The sequence below is a fragment of the Drosophila santomea genome, chromosome 3L (assembly GCF_016746245.2).
Source record: "Drosophila santomea strain STO CAGO 1482 chromosome 3L, Prin_Dsan_1.1, whole genome shotgun sequence".
Classification (NCBI taxonomy): domain Eukaryota; kingdom Metazoa; phylum Arthropoda; class Insecta; order Diptera; family Drosophilidae; genus Drosophila; species Drosophila santomea.
The window spans coordinates 23,007,071-23,024,244 of record NC_053018.2 but is presented as its reverse complement, the minus strand read 5'-3'; the positions used below and the strand labels follow the sequence as shown (position 1 = coordinate 23,024,244).

Sequence of the window (17,174 nt, the reverse complement as noted above, 5' to 3'; positions counted from 1 at the left end):
TTCAAAGAATTTCTGGCATCCAAAATATAGAACTACTAAAATACGAACCCATATTATTATACAAGAAAATGATTTGAAATAAATTGAATCTTGTAATATAGGGAATGAGTTTTTTTGGGAACACGCTTGCAATTTTTATTTAGGGTAATTGTAGATTCCCATACGTAATCTGAGGAGAAAAGATAGTTATGGTAGCTAGCACGTCAAGTCAAACTTTACGACTCCGTCGTAGTCTGGACCAAATTCAAAGATGGATTTTTTTTCCCATGGGCGGTTAAAGCTGGCGGAGTAGGTGGTCTGCATGTTGCTGATCTCCTCCAGAATTTGCTTACACTTGAACCGAAAGAGGTAGTTATGTGTCTTCGTGAGATTGCCGAAAGTCTGCAGTCTGTCCACGTCCGCCGGTTGCTTCGGAGGACCGCTTTTGTCCTTTTCCCCATTCGCATGTATAAGACGCAGTCGAGGAATCTCCTGAAACTCCAGGGTGTTGGTGGTTGTGAAGTTCCTTTTGAGTAGCTCATCGTCCACCAGGTTCAAGCAAGATTGCCTGTTCCTTATAAAGTTCTGATAAGCCAACTTGCGATGATCCACGAACAAGGATACTGTCTCCGCGCCAACGAAGGGTGCAGTAGTGTATGTGTCTTGGCAGAGCGACCTATGGAGCTCGCATCCACTCACCCGGAGTCCTGGCAGGATGGCATTGCTTTGCTCCTCAACAGCGTAGCGACGCTCCGCCCAGTTTCCAATCAGCACCTCCTTGCCGTAAGGCGGCGAGGCCATATCGTCCGCCAGCGACTTTTGGCTGTTGCCATTCATCTCTCGCCAATACGAAAAAAGCTAAAACAAACAATGTATTTAATGTACAAGGTCGACTAAAATATACATATAATATATGTAACTAAATCAAAGGCTTGGCCTTCTTAGCTTACCAATAATTTTGGATTTGGCCCTTCCAAAAGTATAAACTATCAAGAAATAAAATGATAGATTGCTATAGAAAATTTCCTCGACTATAAGATACCCGATACTCAACTAGTGAAGGTGTGAGGGCGATGAAGGATGCTCACATCCGTTTGAAATATACTCAAAAAACAATATTTTGTTGCTGGTTTCAAAATTGCATTTTGTGATGAACAGTATGTTTTCTGTGGAAACCAAAACTGTATTCCAGGCTACCTGGATACATCTACCAGCTACATACATACATTCAAGTATCATCATCATTAGTCAGTGGAGTGCATGTTGCGCATGTATCAATTTCAAAAGAAAATCTTAACAATTTCCATCCTTTCTTCATCATCACACTGTTTCCTTTTCTAATGAGTCTGAATTGCAAATCTATTTGGCAAATGTTTTTTCCTTTGTATTCGTCTGTTAGATTCGACAATTCCTCGTGCTAACTGTATATTTATGCCCCTAATCAATAGAGATGATGTTTTTTAAAATCCTCAAGCAACTCAGATTTCCTTCGTTCTGTCCCGAACGTGTGTTCCTAAAAACTTTAAAGCTTTATGGCTTTATAAAAACATATACTTTTAAAATTCTCGGCCATGTTAACAAAAAATTCAATCACAAACTGGTTTATATACATATATTCTGGTATTTCTAAAAGAGTGTTGAGATGTTTATAAACATCCAATGGGACGTGAGACTTTGAATGCATCAATTCCGTAACAGATCTTTATTCAACCACAATGTATACCTTGACGATCTCATTGTTAGTAAGGTAAAGGGCGTCTTAAACTCGTCATGCGCTAGTCAAAGGAATTACAGGAGCCCTACACCATGAAACACATATACATATGTACATATATTTATTTTGTTCTTGAATACTGTGCGTGTGGATGGTCACATCAATACGCTAAATATAAGGACTTATTGAATCGAAACTATTTATTTCATTACGGAGGTATCCAGAGCGTCATCTACCAAACTAAGACCATCGGGCCTACCCTCGCTAAAAAATCGTCTGACCTACCAGGGAGTAATGTTCCCTCGAAAAAAATCTCTGGCCACTAAAACTTATTTAATACTTAATTTCACCTATTTTGAAATTAGAAAAACTAATTTTGGTTAATTTTCTGGTTATTTTAATGCTCTGTATTGTAATTTAACTAATATTGTGGGTCAGACTGCATTTTAATCAAACAGGTATTAAATACCTGTTACTTAGATAATGTGAGTGCGAGAAAGAGATTTCGGAATTCTTTTGACAAATGGAAAGAAAGGAACGTCATATGATAAATCAAAAACAAATTTTAACTTTTTCTCAGCGTGGCAGTTTTTTAAGCTTTAAGGTGGCCGTTCTTGGTATCGTTCGGAAGCAAAGCATGAGAGCTGTTACGTATAGAGTAAAACGGTTTAGTAGATTCGATAAAAAGTATGTGCGGCCAGGAAAATACGTTAGTTGGAAACGCTTCATTTAACAAATCTAGTCTACCCTTTTACTTTGCAAGTAATACGTAAGGAACACAATGTCATTTACGAAGAAAGCCTGTACCGGTTCCTGTTTAACCCAACAAACTCGGTCTGCAGTAAACGCTCTAGCAGGATTGTAAAAGTCACCCGTGCCATTAGAAAAGCTGTTATTATTGGGTGTTGGGACTGGATTCTAGACGCACTACGAGTGGACGGATTTGGTGTGCCGACCTACACGGTTAGAATGGTGCGGAGCTCCTCCAAACTTATTCTGCAATTAGTAGTCGTCGGCAACGTTTGCCATTCGCAGTATACTTGTAACCATAATGTCATGGACATCGAACAGTGGCACGGTTGCACCCCTCGGACAAGTGGTCCGAGGCTATTGACAAGCACAAAAGAGCAACAATGTAGAGCAATGTCTAAAGCTTTTGAGCTAACAGCTTGGCAAAAGATTGTTTCAGAACACTACCACGCCTAAATCGCCAAAAGTTGCCGCGCCTACACTTTAGAAAATTGTGTTGATATTTTTTTATTTATTTATTAGTCTTGTAAATTTCAATATACATATATTTTTGTCAAACAACTTTTTGCACCCCCACTCTTTACGCCCACAAATCGCCCAAACTGCCACGCCCAAAATTATGGTCTTTGTCCATAAAAATAGGTGTTTAAAACAATGGCAGTCTGCGGATACCCGAGCTTATTTAAAACTAAAGAATGCAATCTATATGCATGTATTAAAGTTTAACTGAATCTTTTATTAAATAATAATTATTTGTGCAATCGCAGACCACATTATTTATTTTTAAAAGCGCCGCCAGCGAAACTCCAAACGTGTCTGATGGTAAAAAAAAATCCGCGGCAGAAATAAAATCAAATCGTAATTGTAATTGCAAAAGACCACGTGTATTCAAAAGTGGAGTCAAAAATATCCTTGCACGAACAGTTCAACTGGCTTATTCCGGATAAGTATCTATCGACCCTTTCAATTTCCGATTCCTAGGGTAGCTATATGATAAAGTGGTCATTTCCAATTTATACTATTTATACAATTTATACAACCTGCTAAAAAACATAACTTTTGGACAGATCTCATACAGATAGCTTTAAGGCTGAGGGACTACATTGCGTAGGAACGGATCGACGGGCGGACGCCCAGATGGACATAGCTACATCGACTCGGCTGTTAATACTGATCCATAATGTATAGAAAAAATGGTAAACAATTTCTTAACTGCGCTGTAGGCTTCTGACTGAAAGAATAAAAATTTTAATCGATATTCCAAAATAAATTTCTAAGGATTTATAGCACATTTCTGCAAAACCTAGAAAAAATGCATCTCTGTCTTCCAAATTTAAGCGAACCAAATCTGACACTTTTACTGTCACAAACAGCTGCAACGTTCTATTTATTCATTTATTTCATTTATTAAGGGTTCATATGCATAGGTGTATAGTTATTTCGATTGGTGCAGATCGTGCTGCCTAAACACCAATTTAAAAAAAAATAGTAAAGACAATGAGCTCAAAAATTATGTACTACATAAAGTTTATTATATTCAGTAAACTTACGATATTCTGCAGATTAATATTAAATATATGGTTACCACTGCATACTTCACTTTATGCCCCAATATGGTAAAATTTTTAAAATGATATAAACTTTTTGGAGATGGCTTAAGTGAAACTCAAACGAGGATAGTTCAATTTACTTTGTCATTTCTGAGGGTAAAGTTCTTAGTATTATCTCGATATCAGTATATATGTATTCTTGCATTACTCTTGCTATTGAACTTTTTTATTATAGCTTAAATTTAATAGCACAGATAGTTATAGTTAATTTTTATAGGTTAAGCGTTTTTTAGAAAAGAATTATAAGAACTCGTACATTTGCCATCAGTTGTACATTTCTTTAAAATAATATAATTTTTAGTAATGTTGAAATTAGGCAACATATTTATTTGAGCTCCTAAATTAGGCGGTCTAGTTAGACATTCAAACTTACATACATACATATATTAATAGACGATCAATGAATATTTCTGTGGTTATGAATTCGTTTAGTATCATCATTTAATATAATTCTAATTTCGGACTTTGCCTTACACAGAACATTGCGTAAAGTGTATTTTAAATTTCAAAAATTAATGTATACCTGCTTTGACTAATATATTCATATTATTTGGTGCAATTTATTTATTCCTCTAGACATTCATATTTTTTTACTCTATATAAATACGCTTAATTTTCTAATTATTGTTACCATTGTGGATGAAATGTGGGTGAACATGTGTGGGTATGTGTGTCTCTGGTTTTCTGCTTATGTACTTTTAGTATGCTTTAATGCGCTGGTATTATTAGCTTGGTATGGTAGCCTTCAATGGCTGGCCCTGTTTAAGGAGTTGTTTTTATAAATTAGTTTTCCTTTTTTTTTTTGTATTTGCAAGGTTTTTCATTTTTCCTATTTTTTTTTTGCCGTTATATATGAGTGCTTTTTTTTCGAGCGTAAGCAGAACTTAATGTGTGATCAAATTAGTTCTTTAATAATTGGTCCTTTAAATACGATCAGCGGTGTGAGAACAAATAGCTTTCAGCAAAGATTGAAGTGTGTGAAATATGTTGAATTAGTAAGCTCGTTCGGATAAAAAAAAGAGAACGCAATAATCGAATTCCTCGGATAATAGTTACCCGTTACTCAACCAACTAGTGGGAGAACGAGGAATATATTTCAAAAATGTGTTGAAATATCGACAGAATTTGTCTAGAATCATAAATAAGACTCAAACATTTTTTGAAAATTGCGGGAGTGAGAATTGCTTGCGCTTTGTATGCGTGGCCGAAATTTTGTTTGCATATCGATAGAAATGGACAAGACTTAAAATACTAAAATACTTTTCAAGGGTTGGCGTCTCAAGGAACTGCATGCCTAATCTCATCTTTGTAGTTGCTGAGATTTCTACGTTCATGCGAACAGACTTACTGACGGACAGGCATGGCAAGAGTCGGATAGTGGTCTTGATCAAGAATATACATACTTAAATAGGGTTAACATTTTACGAATCAAGTATTATCTCTTTCTCTACGAATAACGGATATAAAAACATGGACAAATTGTGATATGCTTCCAGTGCAACAGTGAACTCTGAGTTGGTATGATATGAATTATGTTATTAATGATATTTAAAATGTTTATTTATAAGTTTCGGTAATATCCGAATTTTTTTTTCAAAATGCATTGATTAGTTGTTGAGACGTATACTTTTGATTACAATCTGTCATTTTTTGATAAGTTATACTTGTATACTTTTGTTGCCGTTTACTTAGTTATTGTATCAGAGTTCAATTTAAACGTGAAACAACAGAATTAAACAAATTTCCATGCATTTATCTACATTTATTTTTTATTTAAATATATGACCGAAAATTGCTTTACATTCGAGTAAATGTGGTGCCTTTGCTTTGTAAAATTTTTCATATGGTTGGTGTATTATTCCGTTTTGGTAATCCGATTAATTATCAATTTATATACCAAAGCGTCAAATTAACACCCACAGTAAATAATAGCGTTTTTGACGCTATTATGTCCATCTTGACTGTCCATTTTTTTTTTTAGCACGCTAGAGTTTTGATTTGCCTCAATTTCACACAAATTGAATGCTTGCTTTTCAAATACCGAATAAATTATTGATCAATAATACCAAAAAAACCATGTTTTACTCTACTACGCCTCGCTTAGTTTTGTCCATTTCATGCCTTTTTTTGACTCGCTTCCGTTTTAGTTTTTGTATGTTTACTGTGACATAGTGGTATTGCATTTTCCAGGTGAACATACTCGAAGTAGGTGTTCACTCGATTTATAATCCGGTTGCTTAGCTGTGGGGAAAAGTACGTTATATCTATTATCATTAATTAAATTTCACAAATTTCTTCAGAGTTAAAGTTTTATTTTTCAAAACTGTAATAATTATTTTCCAAAGCTTAGATGCAAATAAACAAAAAAAATTTGCATTCTGCACACTAGTGGGATGATATGGTTTATGTGCTTAACATAATATCACATTAAACTGTTTTCGCCGACCTTTTTGTAGATTAATAAACACTTCGTATTGACTCAAATTGCGCGATGAGCATAAGAAACTAGAGAAGCACTTAAAGATAAAATATAAATAAAGGTAAAGAAAAAGTAGTTTTGCAGCCCATTAAAGAACAAATAAATTGTACGCTTTCTTTTTAATACGTGACCATGTGTGAATAACTAAATCATAAAAAAGTATAGTAATATACGGCTACATACATAGTAAATACATCAAAATAAAACCAAACTCTTTGCTATTTATAAAACAATTCAAAAATTACAGAGCTCAGAACAAACCTTGAATCTTAGTTCAAATCTATGAAAATCTCTGCTGCGCAACCTGATTGAAAACCCACAATGACAATTAAATTTTTTTAACTGGTCAAGTCAAGTGTAAAATTAAACACACACATCCTTGCTTCATAGCTCTTGTTTCGGCTTTTGCAACTCTCTGACTTTACTTCGCCGCGCTCCTCGCTTGTTTTGGCATAGTTTTACTTTTTTATTGATTTTTTTGTTAGTTATTTAATTTACTCGGCTTTGGGGTGCAAATCTTCTCTAGCGCTTGCGTTTTGTCATACAAAATCTAGCTCGGTGCGGGAGCTGTACATCTTGCGCTCCATGGTACGCTCGAACCATTTCTTTATCTCTGAAACAACCAGCACAGAGGAGGTTAGGGAGACCAGGAAGAATATGTCATACGGCGTAAGTGCTTCCGTCTGGAAAACCATTTGCAGCGGCGGAAAGTAGACAACGAGCATTTGACCAATGATCGAAAAGGCGACGGCCAGCAAGAACATCCGATTGGTAGTGAGTCCGATGGTGAAGACACTTTTTGTCTGCGAGCGGCAAGATAGGGCATTAAACATGTCGAAAAACACGAAACAAGTAAAGGTCATTGTCGTGTCCCGTTTGGTCTTTCCCAGCGTTCCGTCGGCCATCTCACGCTGGAACACCCACAGCGTGCCCAGTACAATTATGCTGGCACTAAGCAGAACGTTCACCACCACAGACTTTGTGATCATCGGTTGTTTCACATTCCGTGGCTTCTGTTTGAGCACATCGTGGTCGACGGGCTCCACACCCAGAGACTGTGCGGGCGGGCCGTCCATTATGATGTTGATCCACAAAATCTGCATGGCATTCAGAGGGTTAGCAATGTCCATCAGAGTAGCCAGGGCAATCAGGGCCAGGGCAGCTATTGATGTGCTTAGCTGAAAGCGCACGAAGTTTCGAATGTTGTAAAAGATGCCCTTGCCCTCCTCGATGGCGGCGCTGCAGGAAGAGAAAATTAGGCAAAACTGAACTGATTAAGTAATCCGCTTACATTATAGTGTGGAAATCGTCATTGACCAGAATCATATCAGCCGCCTCTTTACACACATCTGTCCCGTTCTTGCCCATAGCTATGCCGATGTCCGCCTTCTTCAGAGCCACTCCGTCATTCACCCCGTCGCCAGTCATGCCGACTATGTTGCCACTGCGCTGCAAGGACTTGACTATCTCCAGTTTGTGGCGTGGCGAAACGCGGTAGAAGACGCTAACGTTGTTGGCTACCTTGTCCAGTTGGTGCTCGTTCATTTGATCCATTTCCTGACCGGAAAGCGTCTGGTGGTGGATTGTATCGATACCGATGAGATTCGCTGAGAGTAAAAAACAAATCTTGTTTAATAACGCAAGCTAATACAAAGTGTCCTACATTATCGAAACGAAACTGCGTTAAAGCAGACTGTAGAGGTGAGTCATCACGGTTCACAAATTACGATCCACTTCCCTTTGTTCGTGGGCCCACTTCTAATGCTTTGCACACTCCTTACCTGGCACTAGAACCAGGCGCTGTAGTACCAAGGCAGTCAAGTAAATCTTCTTTCATTGCATTTTCCAAGCAATTTGTCGAGCAACAGGCTAAACCACTGCAACTGGTGCCCCCACCTGCCACTGGCTAGGCTCAGAGTCGCGTGTGTACCAGCACAACTTGAACCCGTCGACTTGGATCTTAATCCCCGCAGAGCTTAAAAACAATTGTTAATTTGTTGGGTGTGCAGGCAGGCAACGAGTGGTTTGCTCCATGAGAATTCAATTGAAACTCAGAAATAAAGTTAAAAAACTTAAGCAGGAACGACCTACGTCCCCGCACCCTTTCCCGCCACCATTCCTTTTGCACTCGAGCGCGTTTATGAAGTGCGCTCAATGGGTGGCAGCTGTAGAAGACAGGAACAAAAATAGCAACAGCAGAACTTCTGCGAAAAGTCGCGTCGCCATTTTTCATTATGGCGCCCTCGTATTTGTCCTGCCCTGTCCTACCCCAGTGTACGCCGTGTTTTTCCAAAATTTTAGTCAGAGTGCACTGAAGTAAATAATAAAAATCTCCAACAAAAGCAACAGGGTGTGCCCAACGCAAAGATGCGCGGTAAAATGAGCAAAGGGATTCGTAATTAAAACATATTTAGCGACTCGAATCCCTTATCGCCCGTCTCCCAAACAATTAAAAGCAGCCCGTCGTCGTTGGAAGGTGGGCAGAGTAGCCGTCTGCCCACCATATTGCCCTTTTTCATTTCTCCGTAGGACTGCTTTAAGCTTGCAGAAACAGTTTGTTTCCTGGTCTCCCAACTGTTATGTTTCACTGGACTTGTAAATACATATATGTCCAGTATAGGAGTATAGCATTTGTTATGTCAAGTGTAACGGTAGTATATAATATATATATAAAACCAATACGATCTTAAGACATGTATATTTTCATTCATATTTTCATACAGATATTTTAAAATCAAACAAAAAAACCATAATACTATATAAAATTTATATTACTTTAACAAATGAAATGCGGTGTCGTTGTACCCCCACCAACAACCTCAGAATATGTTTCCTATGCCATTAAAAAATTCTTTGTATGCTATTTCAATAATAGTTTCCATTGGTCTACCACTCATTCAGATCCGACAATCACAACAGAATAAAAAACCGATAAATCAAATTCCGCTTTACAAGATGGTTTAAAATAAAAATACTAACATATTTTAAGATATACCTGCTAATCCGAACATATTTTGGGCATTGCATGTGAAGCGAAAAAAGCCCAGCATAACAGCAAGCCAAAGTCGGATTAGGAAGAATTGTGGGTGCAACCGGGTGCAAAAGTAGCTGCAAAGTGTATGAAAATGGCAAGCGCCTACAACTGTGCAACAAGCATTTTGAAATCCTACTTGAAACCTCAGCCATCCACAAGAAAACTTCGCACGGCACCAGAGTGGAAAACGGCTCGGAGTGGAGTTGGCGTTCAAAATCAAAGCAAAATTTGGCCCAATATTATTCCCCGACTATCTGATACCCGTTACTCAGCTAGTGGAAGTGCGAAGAAGTTTTTGGCGGTTTGTGGGCGTTAGAGTGGGCGTGGCCAAAAGTTTTTTTGGCAAATAGATAGAAATTTACAAGACTAATACAAATATGAAAAAATATCAAAACATTTTTCAAAAGTTTGGGCATGGCAGCTATTGGCGGTTTGTGGGCGTTAGAGTGGGCGTGGCAAAAAGTTTTTTTGCAAATCGATAGAAATTTACAAGACCAATATAAAAATGAAAAAATATCAAAACATTTTTCAAAAGTGTGGGCGTGGCAGTTTTGGGCGGTTGGTGGACGTTAGAGTGGGCGTGACTCCATGAATCGACAAACTTGCGCTGCGTCTATGTCTCTGGAGTCTGTGTGCTTAATCTCAACCTTCTAGCTTTAGTAGTTCCTGAGATCTCAGCGTTCATACGGACGGACAGACAGACGGACGGACAGACGAACGGACAGACGGACATGGCCAGTTCGACTCGGCTATTGATCCTGATCAAGAATATATATACTTTATATGGTCGGAAACGCTTCCTTCTGCCTGTTACATACTTTTCAACGAATCTAGTATACCCTTTTACTCTACGAGAAACGGGTATAAAAACAAGAGAGAACGCTATAGTCGAATTCCCCGACTTTCTGATACCCGTTACTCAGCTAGTGGAAGTGCGAAGGAGAGACTTCAACACTGACACTTTTTGCCGGTTTATGGGCGTTAGAGTGGGCGTGGCTACATGGGTAAACAAACTTGCGTCTCTAGAGTCTGCATGCTGAATCTCAACTTGTTAGCTTTAATAGTTCTTGAGATCTCGACGTTCATTCGGACGGACAGACGGACATGGCCAGATCGACTCGGCTATTCATCCTGATCAAAAATATATATACTTTATATGGTTGGAAACGCTTCCTTCTGCCTGTTACATACTTTTCGCATAAGTTGTCGAGAAAAAACAGTAGACCATATTTGGTAATTTAAGCCATCGTATAAGTATGGAATCAGTAAGGAGCGTTTTCCTGGCCACGGTCGTTTGCATTTTTGTCTGCAAATATCGTCCCTGCAAGATGGGGGAACATCAGTCAAAATTGTTCAGCCAGTTCATGTACGTGACGACTTCATTCGGATGGTTGCAGACTTTGTTTTCCGCTTTGTTTCCTGCACTCTTGGAAATGGCCATTATAAATACCGGGAGAAAAACACACGCAATCAACATACAGGATTATTTGGACGAGTACATTTGGCTGCATATCAAAACGCACTTCGCTAATTGGAAGGAAGTTTGTCATGCAATGGAAATTTAGACTGATAATATGGGGAAAAGTTTTTTGTTGTTTTAAATATGTATAGTCTAAATGCATGGAAATATATATACATATATATATTTATCTTAATCAGCGAGCTAATGTCCCGAAATAGGCAAAAGTATTAAAATAAGAAAAGCTTTCTAATTCATTAGTCTTCCAATCAAAACCCTTACAGTATTTCAGGGATAAGTCGATGCCATTAGACACACCTGATACAAGTACTTTACATAGTTGGAAAACAAGGCTACAGACGGAAGTAGAATAAAAAGGTAGACCCTCCTCTTATACAGCGAGTGTTGTGAAAAAATAAATATCAATGTAATATAAAGAGCACCAAATATATACCGTACCTAATGAGACCTAATCGCTTCTGAAGGTACTAATTATAAAGATTGGGGTCACGCCATGACAATAGTTTAGTTGATTCTCTAGGTTTAACAATTTTTTAAAAACCGCAGTCCTTTTAATTACTTTATATTTCGTCACAAGTTTTTGGGATAATCAGTCCCTAAAAACGTTGCTGAGCTACATATATCTGAAAAGAAATATATGTAGCCATTCAAGCTAAAACCTTACACAAATAGTTCCTTTTAGGGACTGAACAACACTGCCTTCACAATGACAGGGGGCAGAAACAGGCAAGAAATGAAAACGGCAAAGCAATGGAGGTGGTTCAAGCTGAAGCTTTAACTACTTAAAACAAATTTCAGGGACAGTGCCAGGATCCTGCCCGCCCCAGATGCGCAGATGATAGCCACGATGCAGACGATGTTGCTTTCGTGATAACTCTAGGGGGATGCGGAGAGAGACTAATTATTTCTGACTGCTGACGACGACGTCGATGCACTCTCCTATTCTTTCCTGTTTTACAGGATATTTCATATGGAACTCCTCCCTTGCCAAGGAGCAAGGGAACTGCTGCCGAGATATTGTTTTTTTCCATAGCCTTTTTCCTTTTGACGGTTTCTTTTGTGCTCTGTGTGCGCTATCTTTCCAATCTAAGCTAGCATTTTATTTGTCCGTTTTTTTTGGCAAAAGGCAATATTTTCAATTTCCCAAAACCTGACGAGTTGAATGCTTAAACCAGCGCATGTGTCATTAACAAACACTTGATATTTGGAAAGAAGAATTTATTCCTACTTCCACTACAGCTTTGGGTGGATAACTTCAAAAATTAAATCACATTTAACTGTTCTGAAAAAATATCCCACAAGAAAAATGTTTTTGGTCGAATAACTGGCTTGTCTGGCTGGCCAACGGCCAATTTGTAATTAATTCTGTTTAGTGGAGTACAATCCATCAAGAAGAGTTCTTCACGCGCTTCCATGTCCTCGTTGTGGTTTGCTAAGGGTATGCTGGAGCCTAGGACATGTTCGTTTACAACATGAACACAATAGATATAAACAAGAATATTGCGGATGGATTGGTCCGAAAAAGAAGCTTCTAAAGAACGTATAATAGAATTTGGTCATCATCTAATGGTCGAGATAAAGATGATGTTTATAGAGCTCGCCAGAATAGGAAAACTGATTCTTGAAGATGTTACACAACCCAGAAATTTTTTAAAAACGATTAAACAAACTAAAAAAAATGTATCTAACGAGAAATTGGAATTACTTACCAATGGCCAAGGCCGTTTCCTGGGCATCTCCAGTCACCATTTTGACACGCACCCCGCTCTGCATCAGCATTTCAATGGACTCCCGCACAAGGGGCCTCGGTGGGTCAGTGATGCCGACGAGGCCGCAGTAAATCAGATCTTGCACTGACCGGCCCTTGGCCAACGCCAACACGCGAAGCCCCTTCCGTCCGATCTCGTACGCCTCGGCTAGGAACTCGGCTTCGTTCTGTTTGGTAAGTGGAACCGTTTGGGTACCGAACTGATACTTGGTGCACTGCGGCAACAGGGTCTCGAGAGCCCCCTTTGCGAAGAAAATCTCTTCCTTGTTGTTGTTGTACTTGTGGATGCACTTCACAGCCATCATTTTCTGCTCCGAACTGAAGGGATACTCCTGAATGCGAACGTAGTTCTCAGCTGTGGCGTACATTCCGTTCTTCATGGCTACCGCCACAAGTGCTCCCTCAGTGGGCTGTCCTAGTAGTGTGCCATTTTGAATGTAGGCGTTGTTGCAGACCGCCCCGATTTCCAGAAGGTTCGTAATGTTGGTCTTGGCCATCTCCACATTGTTGCAATGCCGTATGTGGATTTCACCCTGGTCGTTGTAACCGGCACCTGTAACGTCAGCCATGTATCCGTCGGAAGTGATGATGATCGTGGCCGTCATCTCGTTCTTAGTCAAAGTGCCCGTCTTGTCAGAGCAAATGACGTTTACGCAGCCCAAAGTCTCAACAGTAGGCAGCTTTTTAACGATGGAATTTCGTTTAGCCATTCGCATTACGCCTAGTGCTAGAGTCACAGTTACCACGATAGGAAGGCCCTCGGGGATGGCCGCAACGGCAAGTGAGACGCTGATGTTGAACATTTCCGAGAGCGGCTTGCCTTGTAGCCAGCCCAGCAGCATGATGACACCGATAATTAGGAAGGAATAGAAGCTCAACTGAGCGCCCAGAATGTCCATCGACTTCTGCAGTGGCGTCTTCGGAGCCTCCTCTGCCTGCATCATTTTGAAGACCTCACCGAACTCACTGCGCTCCCCAGTGCTGACAACTATGCCTTTGCCGTTGCCACATCGCACCAAAGTGCCCATGAAGGCAATGTTTTTCATGTTGCTGTGGTCCTTAACGTTCGTATTGTTCAACAGAACATCAGTAATTTTGCGCGCCGGCTCTGTTTCGCCAGTGAAACTGCTCTCGTCGATAGACAGATCAACAGCTTCAAAAAGGCGCACGTCGGCGGGCACCCGGTCGCCCACGTTAAGGTGGACTATGTCCCCGGGAACAAGTTCGCGTGCCAGAAAGGTGTCCAGCCGACCTTCCCGCAGGCAGTGGCATTCAGGTGGCACCAGCTTCTTGAGCTCCTCCAGACTCTTCTCGGAGCGGTACTCCTGGATAAAGGCCACCGTGACCACGATTAGGATGGCAATAGTTATGCTTACGGCGTCGTCAAACTGCTTCATTATCACGGATACCAGAGCAGAACCGAGAAGCAGCAGAATGAGCGGGTTCTTAAACTGCTCAATATACTTCTTCCATGTGGGATCCTCTGCCACAAGCAGCAGCTCGTTATGCCCGATGATCTTGGCTCGATACTTGGCCTCTGACCATTTGAGTCCGGTACGCACGTCGACCTGCAGTCGTCCGGCGACCTCGGAGGCACTGTGGGTCGATGATTCCGAGGTGGATAACAGCATTTCGGGTGTGAGGGTTAGGCCCGTCTGAGGAAAGCAATTGGGATAGTTAAATAATTTTTAAAAATTCTTAAAATGTATTTGCTTAATTTGATAGGAATTCCCAACGTGCAAGGCCCACTTTTGACCACCAATTCCTGGTAGCGAATTATACTGATTTCTAGTTAGTTTTGTCATCAAACTCAATAGCCAATCACATGCTGTATATCACAACTGGACTTGTAAGTTATTTTGATAAAAGTGTTTAAGAATAAAATTTATATCCCACTTAATATTTAAGCACATTATAAAACCATAATGTTAGATCACTCAAACAAAACCACCTCCCAACGAGAAAAAAACTAAATTAAAGTAATAAATTAAAGTTTTTTAGTTGAAAAAAACTTGATCAATAGCAGAGTCGATCTGGCCATGTCCGTAAGTATGAACGTCGAGATCTGAGGACTTATAAAAGCTAGAATGTTGAGATTAGGCATGCAGACTCCAGAGACATAAATGATGTTGACCCATGTTGCCACGCCCACTCTAACGCCCACAAACCTCCAAACCGGCCAAAACTGCCACGCCCACACTTTTGAAAGTTGTTTTGACATTTTTAAATTTTTATATTAATATTGTAAGTTTCTATCGATCACGTCACGCCCACAACGCTAGATGCGCCCACACTTTTGAAAAAGGTTTTGATATTTTTTATTAGTCTTCTAAATGTCTATCTATTTTCAGAACAACTTTTTGCCACGCCCACCCTAACGCTCACAATCCGACCAAAACTGCCACGCCAACACTGTTTAATATATAATTTCTGCAAAACTATGTAAGCTTCTTTTTGACTAAGCTATATTCCTGTTCTTTTATTGTAATACATTTTGCCTCAGACTCTTACTTTTTGCTAGCCTTTTACAACACCCTAAGACTGGGGTATTATAATTGGGTTGTGTATTCGAATACTGAATACCAAAACTCGCTTACAGTTTTGGCTTTTTGAAAGGCAAATAAATAGGGCTTGTGAAGTGCATTGGTTCAGAGAACAGACATTCTGAACAAATTATTGCGAAACGTGATTGACATATTATATTTGGAGCTTCAGCGATCAAACGTTTCGTGTCCAAAAATTCAATGGGAAATTATAGGAACAGTTCACCAAATACCGTCTATAGTAAATAGATCCCACGTTACCCGGATATCTAAGCAAGTTAATCGCTTAGTACTAGCAATACCTGCCCGGAGAACCGGATAGACTTCACGTGATGGAAGGGGGACTAATCATTACAAAAGCCACACTTATCTAATTTGCACCCAGGGCTCGGGCTATGAATTCTAACAGATCGGCTTAGATTAGCAATGCAAAGTTATAACCAGTACTTCAACTACGACACTTTTAAATCCCCATTTCAGCAGCCTTTACAACTTCAAATGGAAGACTTATAACACTTAAAAACTCTGTACCTGCTACTCAGTCAAAATGCTTAAAGTGCGCCTAAGTCAAAGCATTTTTTGGAGCTTCTAAAAAAAGTGGAACACGAAGTACTAGGAGACATTCGTGCGATGACAGATGAACATTTACCTAAACCAAACCACCACCTCTTAGCCAAACATATGTGAACACAAATGGCAATAGGTACATTTACAAGTTAGTGAGGGCCACTTACGTCAGAGGCATTGATGACTATCATTTCGGTTAAACAGAGAAAACGACGGCGATGGGACGAATTCTTATTATTAGCGCGGGATTAGATACCTTCCGAGACTCCCGCCAATGCGCATTCGGGATGCACGCCAATCGATTCTGGGCCTGGTGGGAGCTTGTTCTACCTGTTCGGTCACGAACTAGGTGGCAGCATGAATACTAAAGTTCGCCTGCCACAAATACTAAAGTTCGCCTGCCACAAATACCTTTCCGCACATGGTACGGGCGATTCGATCGGCGGTGGAGCTTTGCGAAGCGAGTGGTTCCGGTATTACAGCCGGGGAGATCGCCCAGTTCCGCGGCACCCAGTGGCAATTCTCATTGTTAGCAATAGCTATCTGTTTGAAGTACCCTCGAATGGGTAAAAAGTGTTCGGTCGGCGAATCTGATAAGGAAATATTAAATCAAATATCGCAACTAGGCGACGTTGACAGCACTCGGTGGCTTCTCCGTTTTATTTGATTTTTTGAAATAACTCTGAAATACGTCAAAAGGCCTAAGTTTTACAGCATAAGAGTATTACAAAGTGAGTACTCGGCCATAGTAAAGAAGTCTTAATAGATCCGTGGCAAATTTTTTTAATGTTCGTTGTAAAAAGAATAAAGAAGAACTCAAATGTATTTATTTTTTAGTTAATAATACAATTCGATCACTTAGATTACTGACACACTGACCAAAACATCTTTAGTAGCGATGTTCTCGCTAAACTACATACATATGTCTTAGCCAATTTTCACCGTAAGGGGCATGGAAAGAAGGCGAAAGAATTCTTTCAGCAGAACCGGCGTACTGACTCTTGGAATGCCCGACGCAGCCTAACAAAGAATTCTGAAGAATTGTGGGCTAGTTCTTCTGCTCGTTAGGAAGCCAATAACGTGGCCCAGACTATGCGCAGCTATTTGAGTGACCGTCCAAGAGGAGAAGATATTGCACCACACTATTGCACTGGACACTTTCTCCGGAACACGAGCTCGAGATCTGGAGTCGCGCGGAGTAACTTTCTGATTGCTGCGTCGGAAGTTCGGAACACGACTAAACAAGCAGG

The 17,174-nt window shown here is 39.9% G+C and overlaps 2 protein-coding genes across 7 annotated transcripts in view; both read right to left on the bottom strand.

Moving 5' to 3' along the window:
- Positions 1–98: 98 nt before the first annotated feature.
- On the bottom strand, positions 99–1,048 carry LOC120448545. Of its 2 annotated transcripts, none has more exons than XM_039630595.1 (2): positions 930–1,048; positions 99–837 (listed from the first exon to the last, which is right to left on the bottom strand). In XM_039630595.1, the coding sequence occupies exon 2, from the start codon at positions 814–816 to the stop codon at positions 196–198; it is 621 nt and encodes a 206-aa protein (XP_039486529.1). In that variant the 5' UTR covers positions 817–837; positions 930–1,048; the 3' UTR covers positions 99–195. The 2 variants fall into 2 exon arrangements, with proteins under 2 accessions (XP_039486529.1, XP_039486530.1); XM_039630596.1 differs by lacking the exon at positions 930–1,048 and having other exon boundaries at positions 99–547; positions 679–819.
- Positions 1,049–5,794: 4,746 nt separating this feature from the next.
- Positions 5,795–17,174, bottom strand: part of LOC120450610 (calcium-transporting ATPase type 2C member 1) — a 32,048-nt gene continuing 20,668 nt past the window's right edge. For 3 of the 5 annotated variants that reach the window (XM_039633745.2, XM_039633746.2, XM_039633748.2), the window contains exons 2-4: positions 12,756–14,469; positions 7,824–8,139; positions 6,345–7,771 (exon numbers count right to left, since the gene is read on the bottom strand). In XM_039633745.2, coding sequence (XP_039489679.1) covers positions 7,072–7,771; positions 7,824–8,139; positions 12,756–14,469 — 2,730 coding nt within the window. In that variant the 3' untranslated portion in view covers positions 6,345–7,071. Of the gene's footprint in view, positions 6,295–6,344; positions 7,772–7,823; positions 8,140–12,755; positions 14,470–16,091; positions 16,711–17,174 lie in introns of those variants that run through there. The other 2 variants (XR_005616290.2, XM_039633747.2) reach the window with 2 other exon arrangements.

Excerpts from the sequence above, each read along its gene's own strand:
- LOC120448545 (XM_039630595.1), bottom strand. The coding sequence starts at position 816 with ATGAATGGCAACAGCCAAAAGTCGCTGGCGGACGATATGGCCTCGCCG.